This window comes from Astatotilapia calliptera, chromosome 20 (genome assembly GCF_900246225.1).
Source record: "Astatotilapia calliptera chromosome 20, fAstCal1.2, whole genome shotgun sequence".
Classification (NCBI taxonomy): Eukaryota; Metazoa; Chordata; class Actinopteri; order Cichliformes; family Cichlidae; genus Astatotilapia; species Astatotilapia calliptera.
In genome coordinates this window covers 5,023,371-5,043,283 of record NC_039321.1, presented here as the reverse complement: position 1 = coordinate 5,043,283, position 19,913 = coordinate 5,023,371, and the positions used below count along the sequence as shown (strand labels likewise).

The window sequence follows — 19,913 nt, the reverse complement described above, 5'->3', positions numbered from 1 at the left end:
TAGGTGCCCCTCTCTGATCCTGGATCTGCCGGAGGTTTCTTCCTGTTAAAAGGGACTTTTCCTTCCTACTCTTGCCAAGTGCTGATTGTTGAGGTTTTCTCTCTATTAATGTGGAGTGTTTACCTTAAAATATAAAGTGCTTCGAGAAGACTGTTGGTGTGATTTGGTGCTATATAAATAAAGTTGAACCAAATTAAATTGAATCTGGATTTACGTCAGGGTGAGACTCTCTGCCTGTTTACTCTCCATAACTAGTCATCAGAAGTGTAGTTAAACTGCAACAGATACTTTCATGTAGCTGGTTGTGATGGTTGATGGAGAAACTGTCTCAAGGCCGAAAGAATTCACAGTAACTTAATAAATTACCGCACACACCCAGCATATGTCAATCTGTAGGACACATGTGTGAGTCTATGTAACTCCACCCTTTTAAAACGGTGGGCCTTTTACCTTCTAACCATCAGACTGTGAACAAACAGAAACCTCTAAGTTAAAAACACTCTGGTTAAGCCTTCAATTAACTGATTTTCACTGATTATAAAGGGATATTTCACAATCACTTGAATGTTTATTGTGTTACATTTGATGCTGTATTTTTACCTTTAAATGGAGGGCAATGGAAATACCACCATGGTGGGTGTGTAATTCTGTGAATAGGATTGATCTTTAATTGTATTTATAAGAAGCAAAACGATAATTAAATTGATGGGGTTTGTTAGTGTTATCGGCGCATCAGCAGCTGGAGGAGTATTGAAACGTCTGGTGTTGTGTAGTGCAAAACACAAAATAATGAGGCTGAAGGGACCCAAACAAACACTGTGATGCTGGGTGGACGGGGAGAGAACGACGCAGCCAGCTCTTAAATGCTCTGCGGAGACTGAACAGGTGCGCCCATTAGCGCTAATTAACCCCGCCCACTCTGAAAACTGCACAACAACACAGACGAGACGGAAGGAAATGTGACCAGAGGGCTGCCACATTACATAATTACTGTTATTAACACCATGTTACAACACCTGTAGCCTTGGCCCCTCCCATTTAAAACAAGCCAAAATAAATTCATGCAGGTAAAAAATGGATGGATGCTCCACAGGTTTTTAGTTAACCGTATCTCTGATGCCTTAAACCTCCATTCTTTCTACTGGCCAGCGGGGGGCGACTTCTGGTTGCAAAAATACTTCCATTAGAAGTCTAAGGAAAGACTGCCCTTGACCAACTTGATCTGTGATCTGAGTTACTTTATTTATATTTAGTTATTTGAAGCAGGGCTGCGATACATTTTCCATATAATTATTATCACAGTGGTTCATATAAAAATGACCAGAGTTTCAAATACTGAGGTGTAAGTGCAAGTAATCCCTGTAAGCCCAAAGCTCAGGCTCTAAACACTGATTAAAGAGACAGTGGAGGAACTGAAGGGCTCCAGCTTATTTTACGTGATTACTTTTTCTATCTTTGAATTGTGCAAAGCTGCTCTGTAGGTGTCCAAGAATGCAAATATGGGGGGTGCAAATAGGCACAGTAATTTATCCATTCAGCTATCCATCCACCCATGCATCAAAATGTTGTGGTTGCACAATATGATGTGAAATGCAAAGCTGGAACAGCTATATTTCAGTAGGTGACAACAGTTTGGTTAATGTTTTGATTTTTAGTGCACGGTTTATAACAGTTTTCCATAATAATAAGAAATCGATCCAGAATAAGATACATAGAAAGCATTAGTTGGATCTCTAACAGGTGCTTTATTTTTTGCAGTTTCACAAATTATTCATACAATAATTAGGAAATCTTGAATATAATATCTATCATAGTACTATTATATATTTCTGCTTTACACAGAGGGCTTTTTAAACCACTGAACCCACATAGGAAATAAAAGCTGTCCATACATTACAGCTTCAGTCCAGTCTTACAATGAAAGGTGCAATCGTACAGTCATCTGGTTTCTAGTGTCTCTGTGTGCGAGGTCCACTGCTCTGGATTGCATCCATGATGGACTGGACCATTTCAGATGTGGAGCCCTTACCTCCCAGATCAGCAGTGTGCAGCTGGAACACAAAGGAGATAACATATTTAGAGTAATGTCGAAATACAAAGCAGGACATAACAATAAAAGTTGAATACCACCAACAAATTGCATGTAGCATTGGTCAAATCGTACCTGGGAATCGGTGATTGTAGAGAGGATGGCTTTGCGGATCATGCTGGCGTAGCCGTGGAGCTTAAGGTGATCCAGCAGGAGGCAGGAGGCCAGCAGCATGGCCGTGGGGTTTGCCGTGTTCTTGTTAGCGATGCTCTTCCCAGTATTCCTGGTGCCCTGTACAGAGAAGAGCACATTTAGAAAAGTGATACATCCATTTATACGTCCTTACAAAAATGAGATGTTACATCAGGGGAGGCTTGAGTGAGTGTACACTCATATGTGCGTATAGAGCTTGATTGGAAAAACAACAATTATGGTTTCGTTAAAAATTAAAGTGCTTAGATTACACAATAGGGAAAAATTCAAAAGAGGGAAGTTAACGCTGCACGTTCACATGAAAGAGGTGAAATAGAAAAGAAGGAAAGAACCAGACGACCAGAAGCAGGACTGGGATTCAGCTGCCGAGGGTGAGGTGAGGAGCACTCAGACCACCCAGCCATGGACATGTGTTCATTAGGAGATGATGAACATCATACACACCCACAAAAAAACTTGTCTGAAAACCGGACCAGTTCAGTGATTCCAGTTAGTGGAGGCGAGGCTAGCAGACAAATCACTGACGATACAGGAAGCTTAGCCAGTCAAAGTGGCCACACACACCCAACTCCAACTTCTTCTTTTAGCTGGTGAGTTATAAATATTGATAGAGACCAAAACCTTTGTTGTACGAGGCTGTTAACATGATTATTGATGCTTTAACGGTGGGATTTTAACAGGGCAGTCCACAAAGATGACTCGCTTTTGGAGAGAGCCTCAAGTGGACCCTAGAAAAACTGCAGCTAACCCCAGAGAGAAAAACAAAGAACCCACAAGACATGTAGAGATCTCATTAACCCTGTCTCACCGTCTCAAACACAGCGTAGTTTTCTCCGTAGTTGGCTCCAGGCACCAGGCCGGGTCCACCCACCAGGCCGGCACACACGTTGCTCACAACGTTGCCATAAAGGTTAGGCATGACCATCACATCAAACTGCTGAGGCCTGGAAACCAGCTAAAACACACACAGAAAAGCTCATTTTAGGACATGTTTACAAGCTGGAGAAGCCAGCACACACACGTTTTTTTGAATACAGAAGGAGGTTTCAATGACTAACCGCCTTCTGTTGTGACTCTCAAGAGTCTTGGCTTGAAAACGCTCACATTTTCTGATTAAATACCCCAGTAAGAATGTGAGGGACATGCTGACACAGACACCACACAATGAAATGGTCTCACATGGACATGCCTGCATGGTTGTGTTATCCACAATCATGCTGTTGAAGGTGATTTCAGGGTAACCACTGGCCACCTCTTTACAGCACTCCAGGAAGAGGCCGTCGCCCAACTTCCTGCTCCGAGAAACAGACGAAAAATGAGTGGAACACATTTAAGAAACGAGATAAAACACAGGAACAGAAACGGACATGATGTTAGCTTTGTGGATGGCGGTGACTCGTCTGCGTCCTTTCTCTCGAGCTGTCCTGAAGGCGTAGTCGGCGATGCGTAAAGATTTGGTCCTGGTGATGATCTTCAGACATTCGACGACGCCTGGTACACTCTGCAGAGGTGCAGTGGAGATAAAACAGAGACTGATTAGTTAGAGATGCACTCAAAGAGATGGGATCCACACACACAGAGACACACCTCATGCTCCAGGCTGCTGTACTCGCCCTCCGTGTTTTCCCTGATTGTTATGATGTCGATGTTTCTGTGGTGCGTCCTCACTCCTGGCAGGGACTGGCTGTGCATCACACTGGCGTACAGATCCAGAGTGGTACTGCAGCGAGGAAGATGAGCACAAACAGAGAGCTCAAATTCTGTGACTTTACATCAGCAAAAAATCCGAGCTGAAAACCAAAGAGTTGTCGACTCACCGGAGGAGGCTATTTCGGGACTTATGGGAAGGTGGCAGGTTGTGGTTGGTCTCAATATTTCCTAAATAAACAAACATATTTATGTTTAAAAGAGAAAAAAAATGAACTGTTGCAATCCAAAATTAAAAAATCCATCTTTCCAACAGATTTTTTCTGCACTAGTTAAGTTTTCTACTAATTTCCTTGCATACGTTTTTCCTGTGTAAAGTTCAGTTTGTTTCTCTTATTATTGGTTCTTTATTTGTGGATATGACATGTTTGCACACCTGTTACCTTTGGTGTCTGCCTCACTGACTGTCTACTCCTGTATGACCTCACCCTGGATAGTAAAATACTTCAGCTTTGAGCTTCTTATTTCTTCCTCTCATGTCCTGTGATTGGATTCTCCTCCTCCTCTGTGCTCTCTACATCATTAGGCACAACACTGACTATGTGATTTTCTCAACATGCACATCCAAATATTTCATTTCAGAGTTTCCGTTTATTTATTTTTATTATGAATTGTAAACATAAATAAAATGTTTACATGTATACGAAAAAGGAATCAATAAAGCTTCCTAAGAACATTAAAAATCTCTTGTACCAGTCACACCTCACTGTTGGGCCACTTAAAAATTTACATTCAAATACTTACCATGAAAAAAGTATAAAGACTAATCAGAGGTAATTCACATGTTGATCTTCATTTGTCTGCCTCTTTTGATCTGAAATTCATCTTGTACTTGTTGGGAAGTGATTATAAGTAGAGCACAAGAATCAAACTCAGTAAAATAAATCGGAACAGAAGAGGAAAAAGAAGTTCAATTGTGTTTATTGTATATGATTGGTTCAGTGTTATCGCCTCTGGGAATGATTTATGTCCGTTTGTCTCACTTACATCTCTAAAAATGATTTAGTCATGAAAGTTGCTTCTTTTGTGTTTTTTTTTCTTTTTTAGGAACATGATGTTTACTGTTTATGAGACACAAAAAATAAAAAACTTTACAATTTTTGTGTTTCTTTTGCATATTACCTGCCTTATAACTTCATTTAAGGTATATTTTCCACAGTTACCTTTCAGTGCAACTCCATTGCGTCTGATAGCCATTATGGCGTTATTGATATCATCTTCTGAGGTCTTAGTCGAGTCCACATTGACGACTTCGAAGTCTACAGGCACACAGCAGAATCTGATAGTGAACACAGGCAAAGAGAGCACTTATGAATGAGAGAGCTGAACCATTTAGTGGCCTAATATTAGCACTGCATCTGTGTGTGTGTGTGTAGTCAACATTATGGAGTGTGTCTCAGGGCATCCCACGGGAAATTCTGAGCATCGGCGACTTAAATCCTGGCATTCTGTTGAATGTTAATGCACCAGTATGTGCCCTTTCTGCATCAGTTTATGTTTTTAGCAAGAGCCAAAAGGAACTAATCAGTCACCCATTTGTTTTTAACCGCTTATCCAACTTAAGCTTCTTCTTTTTCTAAAACTGCTCCCTCTGGACTGGGGAGAGTGGCTGCTCCGAGCAGGACCTCACAATCTTACTGAGAAGTGAAAGAAAGAGGGAGCGTGAGGACGACCGGATTTGTGTGGCATCATCAGAGTTTCCTCTGTGTGCTGGCTGGAGTCAACCTTAGAGATATAGTGAGGAAGTCAGACATCCAGATGAAGCTCAGAGTTGAGTTGCTGGTATTACTCGTCAAAAGGAGCTAGTTGACATGGTTCAATTGTCTGAGCTCCTCTCTTTGAAGACACAGAATCAACCAGAGATGTTATACATCTCATCTGACATGGGAATGCATGGATGGATGGATGTAGGCTTGAGCGTATCCCAGTTGACATGAGGTGCAAATCTAATCCTCTAAACTCTACTGAAGTCTTAAATTCATTGCTTATACATTTCTGTGTTTTAAAAAATACTTTAAAAGCTGTTACTATGAACAGCTTTCTGTCTAAAATGTGCACACACTGTGAGAAGGAAACATTAGCCGAGGATGGTTCAAGAAGTCAGGGTAACCTTTATTTATCCAGACATCCTTTACAATGGCAGCCAGGCAAAAAGCCTCTGGACGAAATTTATGAAGTGCTAAAAATTGTAAAAAGTTTTGAATTTTCAACACGCTGGTGGTGAATGTTTCAGTGAAATTCTGCAGAGAGTAATCGTGACTGCATGAGGGAATTCTCACCGGAATAGCTCACACACGTGTTTGGCCAGCTCCGGTCCGATGCCATCTCCAGGAATAAGAGTCACGGTGTGTCTGCCTCCGTAACGAGCAGGTGGAGCCTGTAATGCACAAACACACACATTTTAGATACAACCCTAAACAAACTACAGAGACCTGTCACTCTTTTAGCTGTTACACTAAATCTTATAAGCACTTATAAGCATCCATACTCACTATGGTCTTGGGTGGGTGGAGGGAGGAAGGATTCAGAGCAAACAGGGGAGAGAAAATAGGACAAAGGAGAGGCTGAGACCACATTTTCTTGGAGAATCGACTCTAAATGTGAATCATGGTGAGGGGTGGGGAGTCAGAAGGTCTCCTAAAGACCGAGCTTACAGAAATTATAGAAGCTATAAAATAAATCCTCATATATAACACAACTTACAGTGTAAGTTGACTTGTGAGTCTGATGACAGGCTGCCACAACAAAACCCTAAAGATGCAGAGAAAAAACAGAGGTTACACGCAGACAAGTCCTCTTAAAATGACCAAATTACCTTCATAATAAATAGTATTCTAATTTTAAAATGTTCTAAAAAAAAAAGAAAACAACCCCAAAAAACTATATCTACATATATATAGTTTTTGACTTTTATAAAAATTATTTATTTCATTTTATTTATTTGTTTTTAGCTATAAAACCAGGTCACAGACACGTTGGAGGCTGGCTGCCTCTACTCCTAGCAGCTTCACTGTTACGCTGTTATTTAGATAAAGACGGCTGATCTGGACGTGTTTGATGGACCTGTTCTGGAACCCGGCCCATATGTTTGACACTACTCATCCACATGCAGATGAAACAAAAGAAACATTTCTGTTGTTTGGATATTTTTAGGAGGGTTGGTGGAAGTATTACAAGTGCAATAAAGTAATAATTAGTCGATGTTTTCTATGTTGTGATGCTAGTATTACCACACAGGAGTGAAAACAAACGTAATTATGGGTCTCGACAGGCTGTTTGAATCATAAATAAATAAAAACATGCATTTCCACCGTGACCTGCAGACTTTAATGAACATGTAAGCATAGCAGAGTCGACGAGCGTGGAAAACTGAGGTTTTTCTTTGAGCTCAAATACAATGAAAAACAAAACAGGAAATGCCTTCCGGATTGGCAGCTTAAACATAAGAGCGAGCCTGATGAGGCTTGTTGCGTTTGTTTTGTGCAGACTGGCATGTCTACACAACAGCGAGGCGCATATTTGTGTAGTTATACCTTCTCGAAACTTCTTAAAACTGCGTCTGAGTAACAACACAAGCAAAACACGGACTCGTGGACAACAGACAGCTTTTCCGCCGGAGAAGTGAACCTGTCTGTCTTTACTCGGCGCAGAGGTGTAGTCTCTGAATAATGCATGACTTTGCAGGGAAGAGTGTAGGCTTACAGATGGCAGCAGGAAACATCCTCAAACTGCAGAATTACGTAAAACGCTGACGCGAACCGGACGCTGACCCGTGGTGCTGAACGGACAGCGGCAGCTAACTAACCACCTGCTGCACCATCCAAAACGCGGTGTGTTCAACAGGTAACCGCACCGGGCGGCTCCTACCTGCGGTGACCGGAGGCTGAAGAGCGGTTTCAGGGTTCCGGACAGAGCGCGCATAGAGCGGGTCGTCATGTCTACTCTTCCCTCTGAAGACAGGAAGACACGGGGACGAGCTGCGCGATCACGTTAATCTGTCTGTAATGGGCGTAGGTTTTATTTGAGCCCTACAGCCAGGGGCGGTTCCAGGAGTTTTAAATGGGGTGCCACGGGGATTACAAGAATCAGGGTGTGGAGGGCGGAGGCTCATGGGAAATAAAAAAACAAAACAAACAACCTCAGAAATGAGAATTAAAAACCAACCAAAAGCACCTGAAACATATCGAAAATTTGTTGTAACAATTTAACGTGAAGTCCTCCTCAGTAACGCTGGAAATAATATGATCACCGGTTGCTACGGAAACGCGCGTATAACTTCTTGGTATTAAAATCAGCAGTAAATAAAGTGTAGCACCAAAAACATGCCAGTGACTGCTTTGATTTACACAGTCGCCTTTAGTTTGTTATTTTTTCTGCAAACACTCGCTAACTACTCCAATGGTAGTAAAATGTGAATAGATGGGCCTTTAATGTTCGCCTTTGAAGTAAAAGCTGCCTACTGATTGATCTCTAGCCAACATGACTGGGGCTTTGGTAAATTCAAATTCAAATTCAAATTCAAATTTTATTTGTCACGTACACAGTCATACACAGTACGATATGTAGTGAAATGCTTGGACAACTGCTCGTGACCTAAAGAGAACAAAAAAGGAAAAGGCTATGAATAAGATAGGAAATAAATATGAAAAATTAAAAAGGGTAAATTTAACTAGGAAGGAATAAAATATAAATTAAGGCTAAAAATGAAATAACTGTACAACACAAATTAGAATGAAGGGTAAATTTAACTGGGAAAGAATAAGATAAAATATATAAATTAAAGTTGAAAATAAAATAACTGTACAACAAAATACACAATATAGAACTATATAAGAATGTATGAAGAAATATAAATAAATAAATACACAATAACAGCAGCTGTACAAGTATTAACTGGAAATGAAGAATATAATGTCCAGTGTTGTGCAATCCACATTATGTCTTGTGCAGTGCAAATATGCTTAAAGTGATTTAAGTGATGAACTGAAAACAATGTCCAGAATGTCCAGTGTGTGTAAGAACTGTATGTGTGGGTCAGTACTGTGTGGTGGTGTGATTGAGAGACCGTATCGCCTGCGGGAAGAAGCTCCTCCTCAGTCTCTCTGTGTTGGTCTTCAGGGAGCGGAATCGCTTTCCTGACCTCAACAGAGAGAACAGTCTGTTGTTGGGATGGCTGAGGTCCTTCATGATCTTCCTGGCCTTGGTAGTCATTCTCCCAGCAACCTTCCAACCAGTCAGGGAATAATCATTTTTCTTTCATAAATGGTGGTTGCCAGATGACCAGAGCAGTCTCTAAGCTTGACCAGGGCCTTATTCACACAATCCTCCATCCAGCAGTCACATGTTTGCAAAACTTCAGTAGTCTGGATACAATACTAAACATGCTTAATGTTACTGAATGGTAGAAGTAAATAACAGTGTCTCAAATATCCTTTTTCACAGAATTACTGTGGCTCAATGTACAGAGTCTAAAGTGAAATAAACCATTAATGTGAGAGAGCAGGTGAGTCTCTGCTGGGCAGACGTTAGCAATGTTAGGCTTTCAGAATTTCTCATTTAATACATCCCTCCTGAGTCACCACAGGCTCAGTTACTCTTCTAGTCATATCCAGAAATCAGCTTGAAAACCTTGCACAGTCTTCCCACAGGTGGAGTCCAGAGCTATTCTGATTTCCCCTCAGACCACGCCACCTGGTTTCATTTCATTCTTCATTTCCTCTTTCTTTTCATATAACTTGTATAAAGACTTATTAAGATGATTTTTTTAATACAGTACGTTGATTTTTCTCAACAGCACATTTGATATATGCTGCCACAAGGAGGCGACAAACTCAAAGACTTTCGGCACAGGTGGGACAGCGCCATTCTACCTGTTACACTGCTTAAGTAACTGATTCATTTTAAACTACCACCAATTTATATCTATTTTGTAGTTGACCACTTTATACTACTTTGATTCCTTGAATAAAATGCTTAAAACATCTCAACACGATAGAGATTGGTGCGTCAATATCAGAAATATAAAACACCAGCTATATTTCGATACATTTTGCTTGCTTGTATGCTTTTATTTTAAAGAAAAAATAACGGTCTGCACGTTGAACTGTCAAATAATCACGTATTTACTGGGTTCACTTGGAGAACTGCTGCTCTCCAGCTTTTTTATCCTCGTACAAACCGTCGCTGGCAGTTGTAGTTTTTTCTCGTTGCCGACGCTCGTGTTCTGGACGGACGCTATGCCATAGTCAGACTACTGTTCCCGTCGCTCCCCGCGCTCTGCCGCGCCTCCTTCCTCGCCTCCCTCCGCCTTCCCTCCCACTCCACTGGGCCGCGAGGAAGTCGCAAGATGGCTGACGTCGCTTGGAAGTAACGTTCCCCTCTGCAACATGAAGCCGTGAGCGTGGAAGAAAGCGAGGGAGGCACCATCGGGCTTTTATTTTTATTTTCTTTTAGTTACTTTTCTTTTCTTTCGTCAAACATCCATCTCATTCCGCGTCGTGTCCGCCCCGGACTTGTCTTCGGGAGTTGACGCGTCAAATCACGCCGGGGACCCTGCCAGCAGCAGCTAGCAGCTTAGCCACAGTTAGCAAATATTAGTGCAGCCAGGCACGCTGCTCATTAGTTTGTGTTAAATTAATATTCTGACACCTGTTATCCTGCACGCTGGTGTAGCACACGTGCTGAAATTTCCCAGAGCCAGTGGCGAATAAATGTGAACATTTTCATCTGTCAGGTTTAAAAAAAAAACAACGGTTTTCAAGCTGCTCGGTTCACCATCATGTCCGCGAACTGGCCATCCAGCCTGTGGGTTTGCTAACTAAAAAAGCGCAGTATTGCATCTGTTTCATGTGCACAAAACAGCGGGATTTTTTTTTATTTTGCAGACATTTCTCGGTCCACCATCTCGCTGCATTTTTGTTACTCGCTACCGACTGCATTTTGGAAGCTGGTCTTGTTAAAGCCAAATTATGGGAGCAGGAAACGTGTTAAACTTTTTCTGGTAGGTAGGTAGCTACACTGGCCTTTTCTGGCATCTCACCAAAAATCCACAGGGATGGACACTAAACTGAGCACCCTCGACCAAAACTAAAGTAAAGAAATAAAACAAACAAATTGGCATTTCGATATCTTGGGATAACTACCAGAAACAGTCGTGCGGCGGTGCATGGTGACTCGTTTTGCTAGGCAGCGTGACAGCCAAGTTGGTTTGCTGGGTTAACTAAACTACAGTTTTGTCACTACATCGGAGACCAGTTAGCTTTGCCCCGGAGTGCACAGCTAGCTGCAAGTCTCGCCCCACAACACGTTACAAACACGGCGTACAGAACGTATTCAGAGCCCGCTCCCGGTCAGACGCACCGGCTCAATAACACCGTCATGGGAGTGCAGGGCTTTCAGGAGTATTTAGAGAAGCGGTGTCCCGGGGCCACGGTCCCCGTGGACCTCCTCAAGCTTGCCCGGACCGCGGCCCGCCAGCCCCCTCACCATCATCACCCACACCACCACCCACATCACCCCGGGCCCATGCCTCCCCCGCCCCCGCCTGCCAGGATCCTAATCGACGCTGATTCCGGCCTGCAGCGCCTGTACGGCGGCTACCAGACGGACTGGGTGTGCGGAGGCGAGTGGAACGCCATGCTGGGATACCTGGCCGCCCTGTCGCAGGCCTGCTTGTACCAGGGTGGCCTGGAGCTGGTCGTGGTTTTCAACGGCACCCTGGGGAAGGAGCGCTGGCCCGAGTGGGCGCGGCGAGCTCAGAGCCAGCGACAGACGGCGCAGCTGATAGTCAACCACGTCGGCAGCAAGGCCACCCCGCCTCCCCGGGCATGGTTCCTGCCCCCGGCCTGCCTCAGCCACTGTGTCCGCCTCGCCATGTTCCGCTTCCGAGTGCGGGTAAGCAGATCAATCATGGCTGTGTGAAAGTTGTTTTATTGTGGTCGTGTCATACGGCGTGCCGCTCATTTTACACTTGTTAGGTGCAGCAGGCCCATTTAGCTGTTTGCATCATTCACAACCGTTTTAACGCCTTCCCTGGTTTGTGGCAAGTGCAAGAAGCAGCTCTAACCACAGAAACGAGTGAACACCTGAGTCTTATTATTATGCTTATTTTTTCGTTGTTTTTTTTTTTCCGTTGTTTTGTTTTTTGTTTTTTTTTGCACAAATGCAATCACTTTCTGTTAAAGCAGTGTTTTTTGGACTAGCTCTTTCCACCCAGCAAAGCCAGATGTCAGTTTCTAGCTGTTGCATGTGGCTGCTGCTCTTTGCTTTGTGGGGTTACAGCCTCCAATGCTTCAGACACGCCTGTTCTTTTGGCCACTGGTAGTCCCAAAATCCTGAGCATAGGTTTTTTTTTTCCAACCCACTAGATCTGGAGCGCCAGACACTTATTCTAGTGCACTCTTTGTGATTTTTTTCCCCCCTCCCATCTTTTCTGCATCATTTTATGCTGCATATATCTGGGATGTAGTGTATAGTCTCACTCATGCATTCTGTATTGCTTTCATGATTTCATTTCTGGTCTCTTTTGTGCTTGTGGACCAAACATGAGAATCAGAGTGTGAATACTTGATAATTCTGTCTGAAAGTGAGCTAGTGAGCTACTTCTGTGATTTTTTTTTTTTTTGATTTTTTTTTGTTTTGTTTTTTGGAGGGGGGGGGGGGTGATATAGCCTGCTTTTGCATTACTTGTCCAAAAATATATTTATAAGTCCCTGAATTTTAATGTAGGATTTCTGCCTATTTAAGAAAAGAAATTCTACACTTTCCATATACACCAGTGATGATATTTATGAAAATTTGCACAGGCTTTTTCTACCCGGTTGAGCTACATATTTGCTTCTAGCTGTTGTGTGTAGCTGCTCTTCTTTGCACTCACATGCGTTTGGAATCTGCTGGGACCGTCCTCACCTTCCGCATCTGCTCCAGTTGTTCCTTGAGCCCCTAGTACTTGTCAATCATGGATGCAGGCTTAAGCACAGGGCATTTAGTTGCACTTATTCATGGTGAATTTTTAGGCCAATTTTCACCTTTCACTTTATGCTATTAATATCTGGGGTATAATTCAGCAAATCTCTTGGGGAATTCTGCATTACTTTCAAATAATTATTCTCATTTATTTTCCCTTCCCATAGATGTGATTCAGTTCTTGTCAGTCCTTTTTTGTTTTTCCTCGTGTTTAAACATGAAAGTCAGTGTAAACGGCTGATAATTCTGCCTGATAACAGGCTACTTTATTGTCTTTTGTTTGAAGAAGTCACCTGCTCAGAGGTGCCTAAAATACCTGTCCAAAAAGGGATTTCTAAATGCCTGGATTTTAATAGCTTAGATGTGTTTCAGCAAGATTTCTGTAGATTTGATATGTCTCACACAACTGTCATGATTTTAAAGAATTTAGCAATTGGTATCTCTAGCTGGTCCTTGCAGCTGGTGCCCCGTGTTTGTAACGGTCTGGAAGGAGGTGAAGTCTGTCCAAGATAAATTCAGATATAGTGATAAATGCTTGGTCTAAAAGAATTTGTCATTCCAAAGTGGAGATTGGAAACATGTACTTTAAGGCATGACCTGTCTAGCCTATATATTACATAACATGAACTCGGTGAACTTTTTTATACATTGTTGAGCAGCTGCTGAGTTGGGAGCACTATTTATAGTTCCCAGGTGACTTACAGTGGTATACTTTGAATTAATTTGTATATTTGAGTTAGTTGGTGTTTCAGAATAGGGCTGTTTGATATAACGATATATAAATCGGATGACGATATAAAAACGTCTATCTTTCATTTTACGCTATTGTTTGTTTCGTGGTGTCGCAAAATAAACTGTTTGAGGCAATATTTTGTCATCGTTTTGATGGTCACTGTAGTGGCTATATTAATTTCTTAAAGTTCTCTCTTTCTCTTATATTTAATATAACCACACTACAGACGGACAAGCGCCTGTTTTTATGCGTTGTGGTTAGCAACAACGACGGTAACACCATCGCGTGTCCGCTTGTTTATGTTCCACATAAGCCTTTCACAATAAAGCTCAAGACCCTGTTGAGACTTTTCAAAATAAACTGAATCACGTGAAAGAGCAGATTATTTACAGATGAGAAGTAAAAAAGAGCCTCCAGGTGCTAAAAAATAAACCTTAGACTCAAACGTTAGAACAGGCTTTTCCCCGCAGCACGCCGTGTAATAAATACTCAAAGAAAACGGCGGCCGTTACAACTTATGTCTAAAAATGTATAGTTTCATGCAGGAAACGCTTCCCGCAAGTCGAGATGCCCGAGATTCACAGAATTTACAGAAAATGTTACATTTTTGTGATTTATATCGTCGTCAGACGATAGAATTATTATATCGGGATATGAGATTTTGGTCATATTGCACAGCCCTATACAGAATACTAGAAATAAAATATTTTTGTGCATCTGACCTTTGAAACATCAGTAATGTGCTTTATAAATGCACTGAACCACTCTGCTGTTATCATACAGTAATGTGAAATATATAATGCATCCTAGAGAGCCATAAATGTGCCTCTAGCAGTCCCCTCTTGTCAGCTTTATGTAGCCTGCTGTCATGTTTTGCCTTTGATCTACATTCCCATAGCTAGTATAACAAAAACACAGTGCCATATTGTTTCCTGAGAGGATACTTGTTAGAATAGAAAAATCCCACCTACATTACAACACAACACACTCTGATGCTTCATGTGCTCGTACAGCATCGTTACTCACAGTTCCCATGTGTGCACGCTTGTTTTGCCCTACCTGTATTCTGAGAAACTGTGTTGCTTCTGCAGCTCCAAGTATTTCACCTCTGCTTGCATTGCACCTTCACTTTAGTTACTGTTGTTCTTATCTGTGCAGCTTTGGGTCTCTGCTTACTTCTATGTGTACTGGATGCCAGTTTAGTGTTTTTGGAGTTGCTACACATGCCTTTTTCTGGTCATTAAACTCTGGTATTAATTCTAGATATACAGACTTAAAGCTGAAACTAATTGTTTACTTTTAGCACTGGACTGTGTGGCTAAAAATTCACATCACAATATTTTTTAAGATTCTAGCTGTTTTATTGTATATTATGCCATTATTGATGTATAATTTCTATTTAAGTGGGCATTCATTCTTCTGTCAGAAACAAATTGGTAAATGGTAAATGGCCTGCATTTGTATAGCGCTTTACTTAGTCCCTAAGGACCCCAAAGCGCTTTACGCTACATCCAGTCATCCACCCATTCACACACACATTCACACACTGGTGATGGCAAGCTACATTGTAGCCACAGCCACCCTGGGGCGCACTGACAGTGTCCGGCGAGGCTGCCGGACACTGGAGCCACCGGGCCCTCTGACCACCACCAGTAGGCAACGGGTGAAGTGTCTTGCGTGTCTTGCCCAAGGACACAACGACCGAGACTGTCCGAGCCGGGGCTCGAACCTTCCGATTACAAGGCGAACTCCCAACTCTTGAGCCACGATCGTTTAACGTTTTAACATTGTTATAAACGTTAACTTAAATAAAACAAAGACCATACAACCAAAACAATTAATAACCTACTCTTAGTCTTAATAAAATTAAATAAATTTGAATATTTGTAATAGTCAGGTATTTACTGAGGATGTCCCTGGCAACTAATTTATTGAATGTTTAAATATGCAGGGGGAAAAAATAAGACTGACTAATCCCCCCCCAAAAACAAAAATATTTGGGACTAAATACAGCCTATTGCCATGGCTATAATAACATCTGACAACCAACTGCTACACATCAATGTGTAACCAACTAGTTTCTAATGCTGACTAGTGAGGGTGGCAACGTTTAAATATCTGGCCAACTAGTTATGCACGTCTCTAGTGTTTACTGCATGTTGTGGCTTGATTATTGAAATTTTAATTAACATTTTACTTTGGATTTAGCCACAGGCCTTTATAAATATGTCACTCATTTTGTCTTGGGTTGCAGACCTTTTATTCATAGCATCGTGCATTCATCCTCTCCTTTGAAGCACAAACGCAATCATCATTTTGTTCAGCTCGATTTGAGTGGGCTTAAAGAGTGTCCTTGGTTTACAAGCTATCTCAAAACAGTAAAAGTCATAAAAGGATCCAACAAACGAAGGTGGAAGGATCATCACAGTTAGCGCAGCCTTTTTCTCAGAATCGCTGGGCTTTATAGTCAAATATATTTGCATCTGCATGCTCCACCACTTTCACGTTTTTAACCTACTGATTTGTGCGTTGAATTAGGTATACAGTATATGTAGTTGATGGGGGAAAAAAAAGACTTAAAGATTTTTTTTTAAGTTCAGTAAACTAATGTTGAGTAAACTGCGTTATATAATTGAGCTTACAGCATTTTTTTTAACACGGTAGTTGTCACCCTAAAGTTTTTTTTATACATCAATCAGTGGTTTTCTTTGCTCCCATTGGTAGTCACTTCAATTATCCACCTCAAAATTTTGAATTTTCACTTCGTACACGCCCACTCTCCCTGTCGCTAACTGTTGTTGCTACCAGTCGCTGAATGTCATTGTTATATCGCTGCTAGGCTTTTAAAGTCTGCTTCACTGTTAGTTGATTTAAAAGCATCATCGTGTTGTAGTGGTTCTAGCACTGTTGAATAGTAACTAATTAGTATTTCCCAATGATAATAAATGTCTTGCATCGTTTTGACATTGTTCATTCTTCAGTTTTATTTAAGATCTTAAAATGGATTGATTCTTAATGTTTGCTTGGTTTTAGTGATACAGAGAGATGAAATAGTTTAAACTAGAGATGGCACGATACCACGTTTTATGTCCGATACCGATACCGATATCATAAATTTGGATATCTGCCGATACCGATATGAATCCGATATAGTGTTTTTTAATCAACAAAACTGTTTTTTAAAATATCTTGCTGCATTTTGCAAGTCTGCAAGTTCATACTCAAGTTTAAAACAACAACTACACTAAAGCTATTCTGTTATACCTGTATACAAAAAAAGTATTTCATAGTTCAGCAATACTGATCAATCTAATAAACTTAGACCTACACCATCCTCCCTATTCTGGTATTTTAAAGAGTACTTAGCGTAAATATTAAGCAACCTAACTAATAGGGTTCCAACTCCCAGCAACAACAAAAATAAATAAATAAAAAATAGGGAACCACCCCTCACGCGCCACCTCATGATGCTTAATCAACGTAATCAACCTTAATTTGATGCAGTGTGAAAAAAAATGCACAGAAATCAATTATTTTTCAAGAAATATTAAATAGATTCAACATCTTTCTTCAACAAAATTGCAGACTGCACAGATGGTACCTTCCCAAAGTAAAAAGTACTATAGCTTACTAGGGTATATATATTAGACTTAATAGTCACTATATACAGTAATTGACTTCTATTCATTTTACATCAAATTAAAACTTTGGGTGTCAGATAATTATTTATTAAAAGCTAGACATTTTAAATGAGAATAAGAAAGAAAAGTATGTCTTTGTGCCCCCTTTTCCCAGTTAATGCCCTATCGGCCCCCCTGGCTAAACTTTGCTAGATCCGCCCCTGCACAGTTACCAGCGTCAGCTACTTAGAAAAAGATCCTGGTGTAGAAAGTAATATTAAATAAATTGTAACAACAGCTGATCAAGCTTAAACGTGCTGCTGTTGTTCAGCCGCTGGTTTCCTCTTTCTGGCGCAAAGTGGACCAAAAACAAACAAGAGAGACTCACGACAGAAAAGCCGATCAGCTGATCATTAGCAGTTTCACGATTGAAGTAGCAGCCGGAGAGCGAGAGGCAGTCGCTCGTTAAGCTTAACGCAGGAATGCTTTACAAACATTCAGAGATGGACTTACACACTTGCTTTACTTCTCTCGGGGATAACTTTGTCGGAGATGAAATGCCAGGTTGCTAGCGAAGCTCCAAATGCTATCCAGACCACCGACAGGTCCCGCATGCCACAGCCGCTCTATCACGTGATGCATACTGCTCCGACGTTCTGAGGTGAGTTACGGCGTGTTGCAAGTTTTGTGAGGTGCTTTCGTGATATTTAATGGATCGGATTACATTTTTTATTTTTCTCCGATATCCGATCCAGTAATTTAGGTCAGTATCGGACCGATACCGATACGTAATATCGGATCGGTCCATCTCTAGTTTAAACAAGTCTCAATCATCCTTGCCATCTTTGTCCCATATTGCATTCATTTGAAAAAAAGATATTTGATTACAAGCTCATTAAATGGAATTTTAATAACAAAGCTTTGTCTAATTATTTAGTTTTCACATTGATCAACGCTGACATCGATTAAAAAGATTCCACATAATCCCGAGGCCGTAGTGCTCTCCCTCTATCTGACAAAAATATGGCCCCTCATCCACAAACTATGAAGAATATTACGCGGCCATATGTTGAGAAAGATGCATCACCAGGACACTGAAAGTAACCTGTACAGCACAGTTTTGCCTCAGATGTAATTTTGCGAGCAAACAGTGTTTTATGAAACCTTGTCATGGACCGTGGAGCAGAAGTATTGTGTTGGCATAAAATGTGTCACTGCCAGTTTTAGTCTGTCATCTACATTCATCATAAACGAAGTATGTTGTAGTGACAGCTTGCACGAGAGACTGTCATTTTCTCCATTGGCAGTCCACTTCAAAAAAAAATAATAATTTCAATTCCTCTGAAATGTCATCTGGTCTATAAAACATTGGGGAGTACTGAAAAATGCCCATCGTGATTCACCAACCAGCTGTCTTGTACTACAGTGGTGTGGGTGACCAAATTCTACAGTCCAATCTATCTAAACCTCCCTTCAGCTCTCTTACTCTGTGATCTCATTAGACCATTTATAGTCTCAACCACTGGCTTCAAGTTTTAATGAATGCAGCAGAAAGTTTATTTTGTAAATTATGGTCCCCATTGGTGTAAAACAACAAAAACCATTTGGGGTAAAGCAGGGTAAGGTGTGCTGTGTGATTGACAGCTGTGCTAGCCTATGGTTGAGCAGCGTTCCATGTTTTCTCAGACAGATAGCTATTCAAACAAAAAGTCTCAGGTTGAGGCGGAACATCCCAATGGCTAGCTCCGTCACTTGTATACAGACTTTAGCAGCAGCTCAGCTTTCAAAATAAGAGTGTGCAGGCTCTCCACTTGTAAACTTGTATAGAAAGCTAATAAAATAAACCTCCAGGCTCTGTGTGGGGAAACGCTGATATCAAAAAGCCACAAATTAGAGAAGCTAAGTTTGAGTAAAACTTGTCTCTTATTCTTAAAAAAAGCAACTTAAACAGTGATCAGATAAGCAATAAATAACTTTTTCTTAATCCATTTATACTTTAAATATGAAAGAGGTGGTGCGAAATTTCATAGAGCTAACAAATTTGTCTTCTCTGTATCTACAGGTTGTACAGACTTTGGAAGACCACCACCAGGAAGTGCTCTCTCTCTACAGGGACTATGGATTTGCAGGCCTGATCGCTCAGGATTCAGAGTTTGCCCTCTGCAACGTCCCCGCCTACTTTTCCTCGCATGCGCTCAAACTGAGCTGGAACGGAAAGAACCTGACCACACACCAGTATCTGCTGTCCGAGGCCGCCAGGCAGCTCGGGCTCAAGACACAGCACCTGCCCTGCTTTGCTGCTCTGCTGGGTGAGGAGCGATACAATGGCACACACCTCAAAATCCAAACTATATACTACACTTCTTACTTTTGAAGGACACACCCCTGTACGTGGGTTATAATTGACAGCTGCCTTTGTCTGTTGTTTTTGTTCACTGATGCAACAAAAAGTTAAGAACTTCTTTCTTTCAGGAAATCATATTTTGCCTGATGAAGACCTGGCTGCCTTCCACTGGAGTCTGCTGGGACCAGAACACCCACTAGCCTCCCTCAAGGTAACGATTGCTTCTTTGTCCATAGTTCTCTGCGAATAAAAGAAAATATTAGCTGTAACAGTATGTAATGTCACATGAACCCTTACCTCATT

At 41.4% G+C, this 19,913-nt stretch overlaps 2 protein-coding genes across 4 annotated transcripts in view; one reads left to right on the top strand and one right to left on the bottom strand.

Annotated features, from left to right (window-relative positions):
- Nucleotides 1-1,725: 1,725 nt before the first annotated feature.
- LOC113013747 (isocitrate dehydrogenase [NAD] subunit gamma, mitochondrial-like) lies at nucleotides 1,726-7,945 on the bottom strand. 2 transcript variants are annotated; one of them, XM_026154891.1, is made up of 12 exons: nucleotides 7,817-7,944; nucleotides 6,653-6,700; nucleotides 6,442-6,447; nucleotides 6,229-6,326; nucleotides 5,113-5,228; nucleotides 4,060-4,120; nucleotides 3,830-3,962; nucleotides 3,610-3,743; nucleotides 3,432-3,534; nucleotides 3,051-3,197; nucleotides 2,165-2,320; nucleotides 1,726-2,051 (listed from the first exon to the last, which is right to left on the bottom strand). In XM_026154891.1, exons 1-12 carry the CDS (start codon nucleotides 7,883-7,885, stop codon nucleotides 1,950-1,952), a joined length of 1,173 nt encoding a protein of 390 aa, XP_026010676.1. In that variant the 5' UTR covers nucleotides 7,886-7,944; the 3' UTR covers nucleotides 1,726-1,949. The 2 variants fall into 2 exon arrangements, with proteins under 2 accessions (XP_026010676.1, XP_026010677.1); XM_026154892.1 differs by lacking the exon at nucleotides 6,442-6,447 and having other exon boundaries at nucleotides 7,817-7,945.
- A 2,166-nt stretch (nucleotides 7,946-10,111) lies between these two features.
- Nucleotides 10,112-19,913, top strand: part of fam120c (family with sequence similarity 120 member C) — a 41,304-nt gene continuing 31,502 nt past the window's right edge. Inside the window, exons 1-3 of one of the 2 annotated variants that reach the window (XM_026153310.1) lie at nucleotides 10,112-11,842; nucleotides 19,329-19,575; nucleotides 19,739-19,821. In XM_026153310.1, the coding sequence (XP_026009095.1) occupies nucleotides 11,327-11,842; nucleotides 19,329-19,575; nucleotides 19,739-19,821 (846 nt within the window). In that variant the 5' untranslated portion in view covers nucleotides 10,112-11,326. The remainder of the gene's footprint in view (nucleotides 11,843-19,328; nucleotides 19,576-19,738; nucleotides 19,822-19,913) is intronic. The other variant, XM_026153309.1, reaches the window with a different exon arrangement.

Bases quoted from the DNA above. Each gene is read 5' to 3' on its own strand.
- LOC113013747 (XM_026154891.1), bottom strand. From the start codon at position 7,885: ATGACGACCCGCTCTATGCGCGCTCTGTCCGGAACCCTGAAACCGCTC. The intron at 4,121-5,112 runs GTAACTGTGGAA...TTGTTTATTTAG, and splicing joins CAATGGAGTTGCACTGAAAG to GAAATATTGAGACCAACCAC. The intron at 3,198-3,431 runs GCATGTCCATGT...TGTGTGTTTTAG, and splicing joins TGGATAACACAACCATGCAG to CTGGTTTCCAGGCCTCAGCA.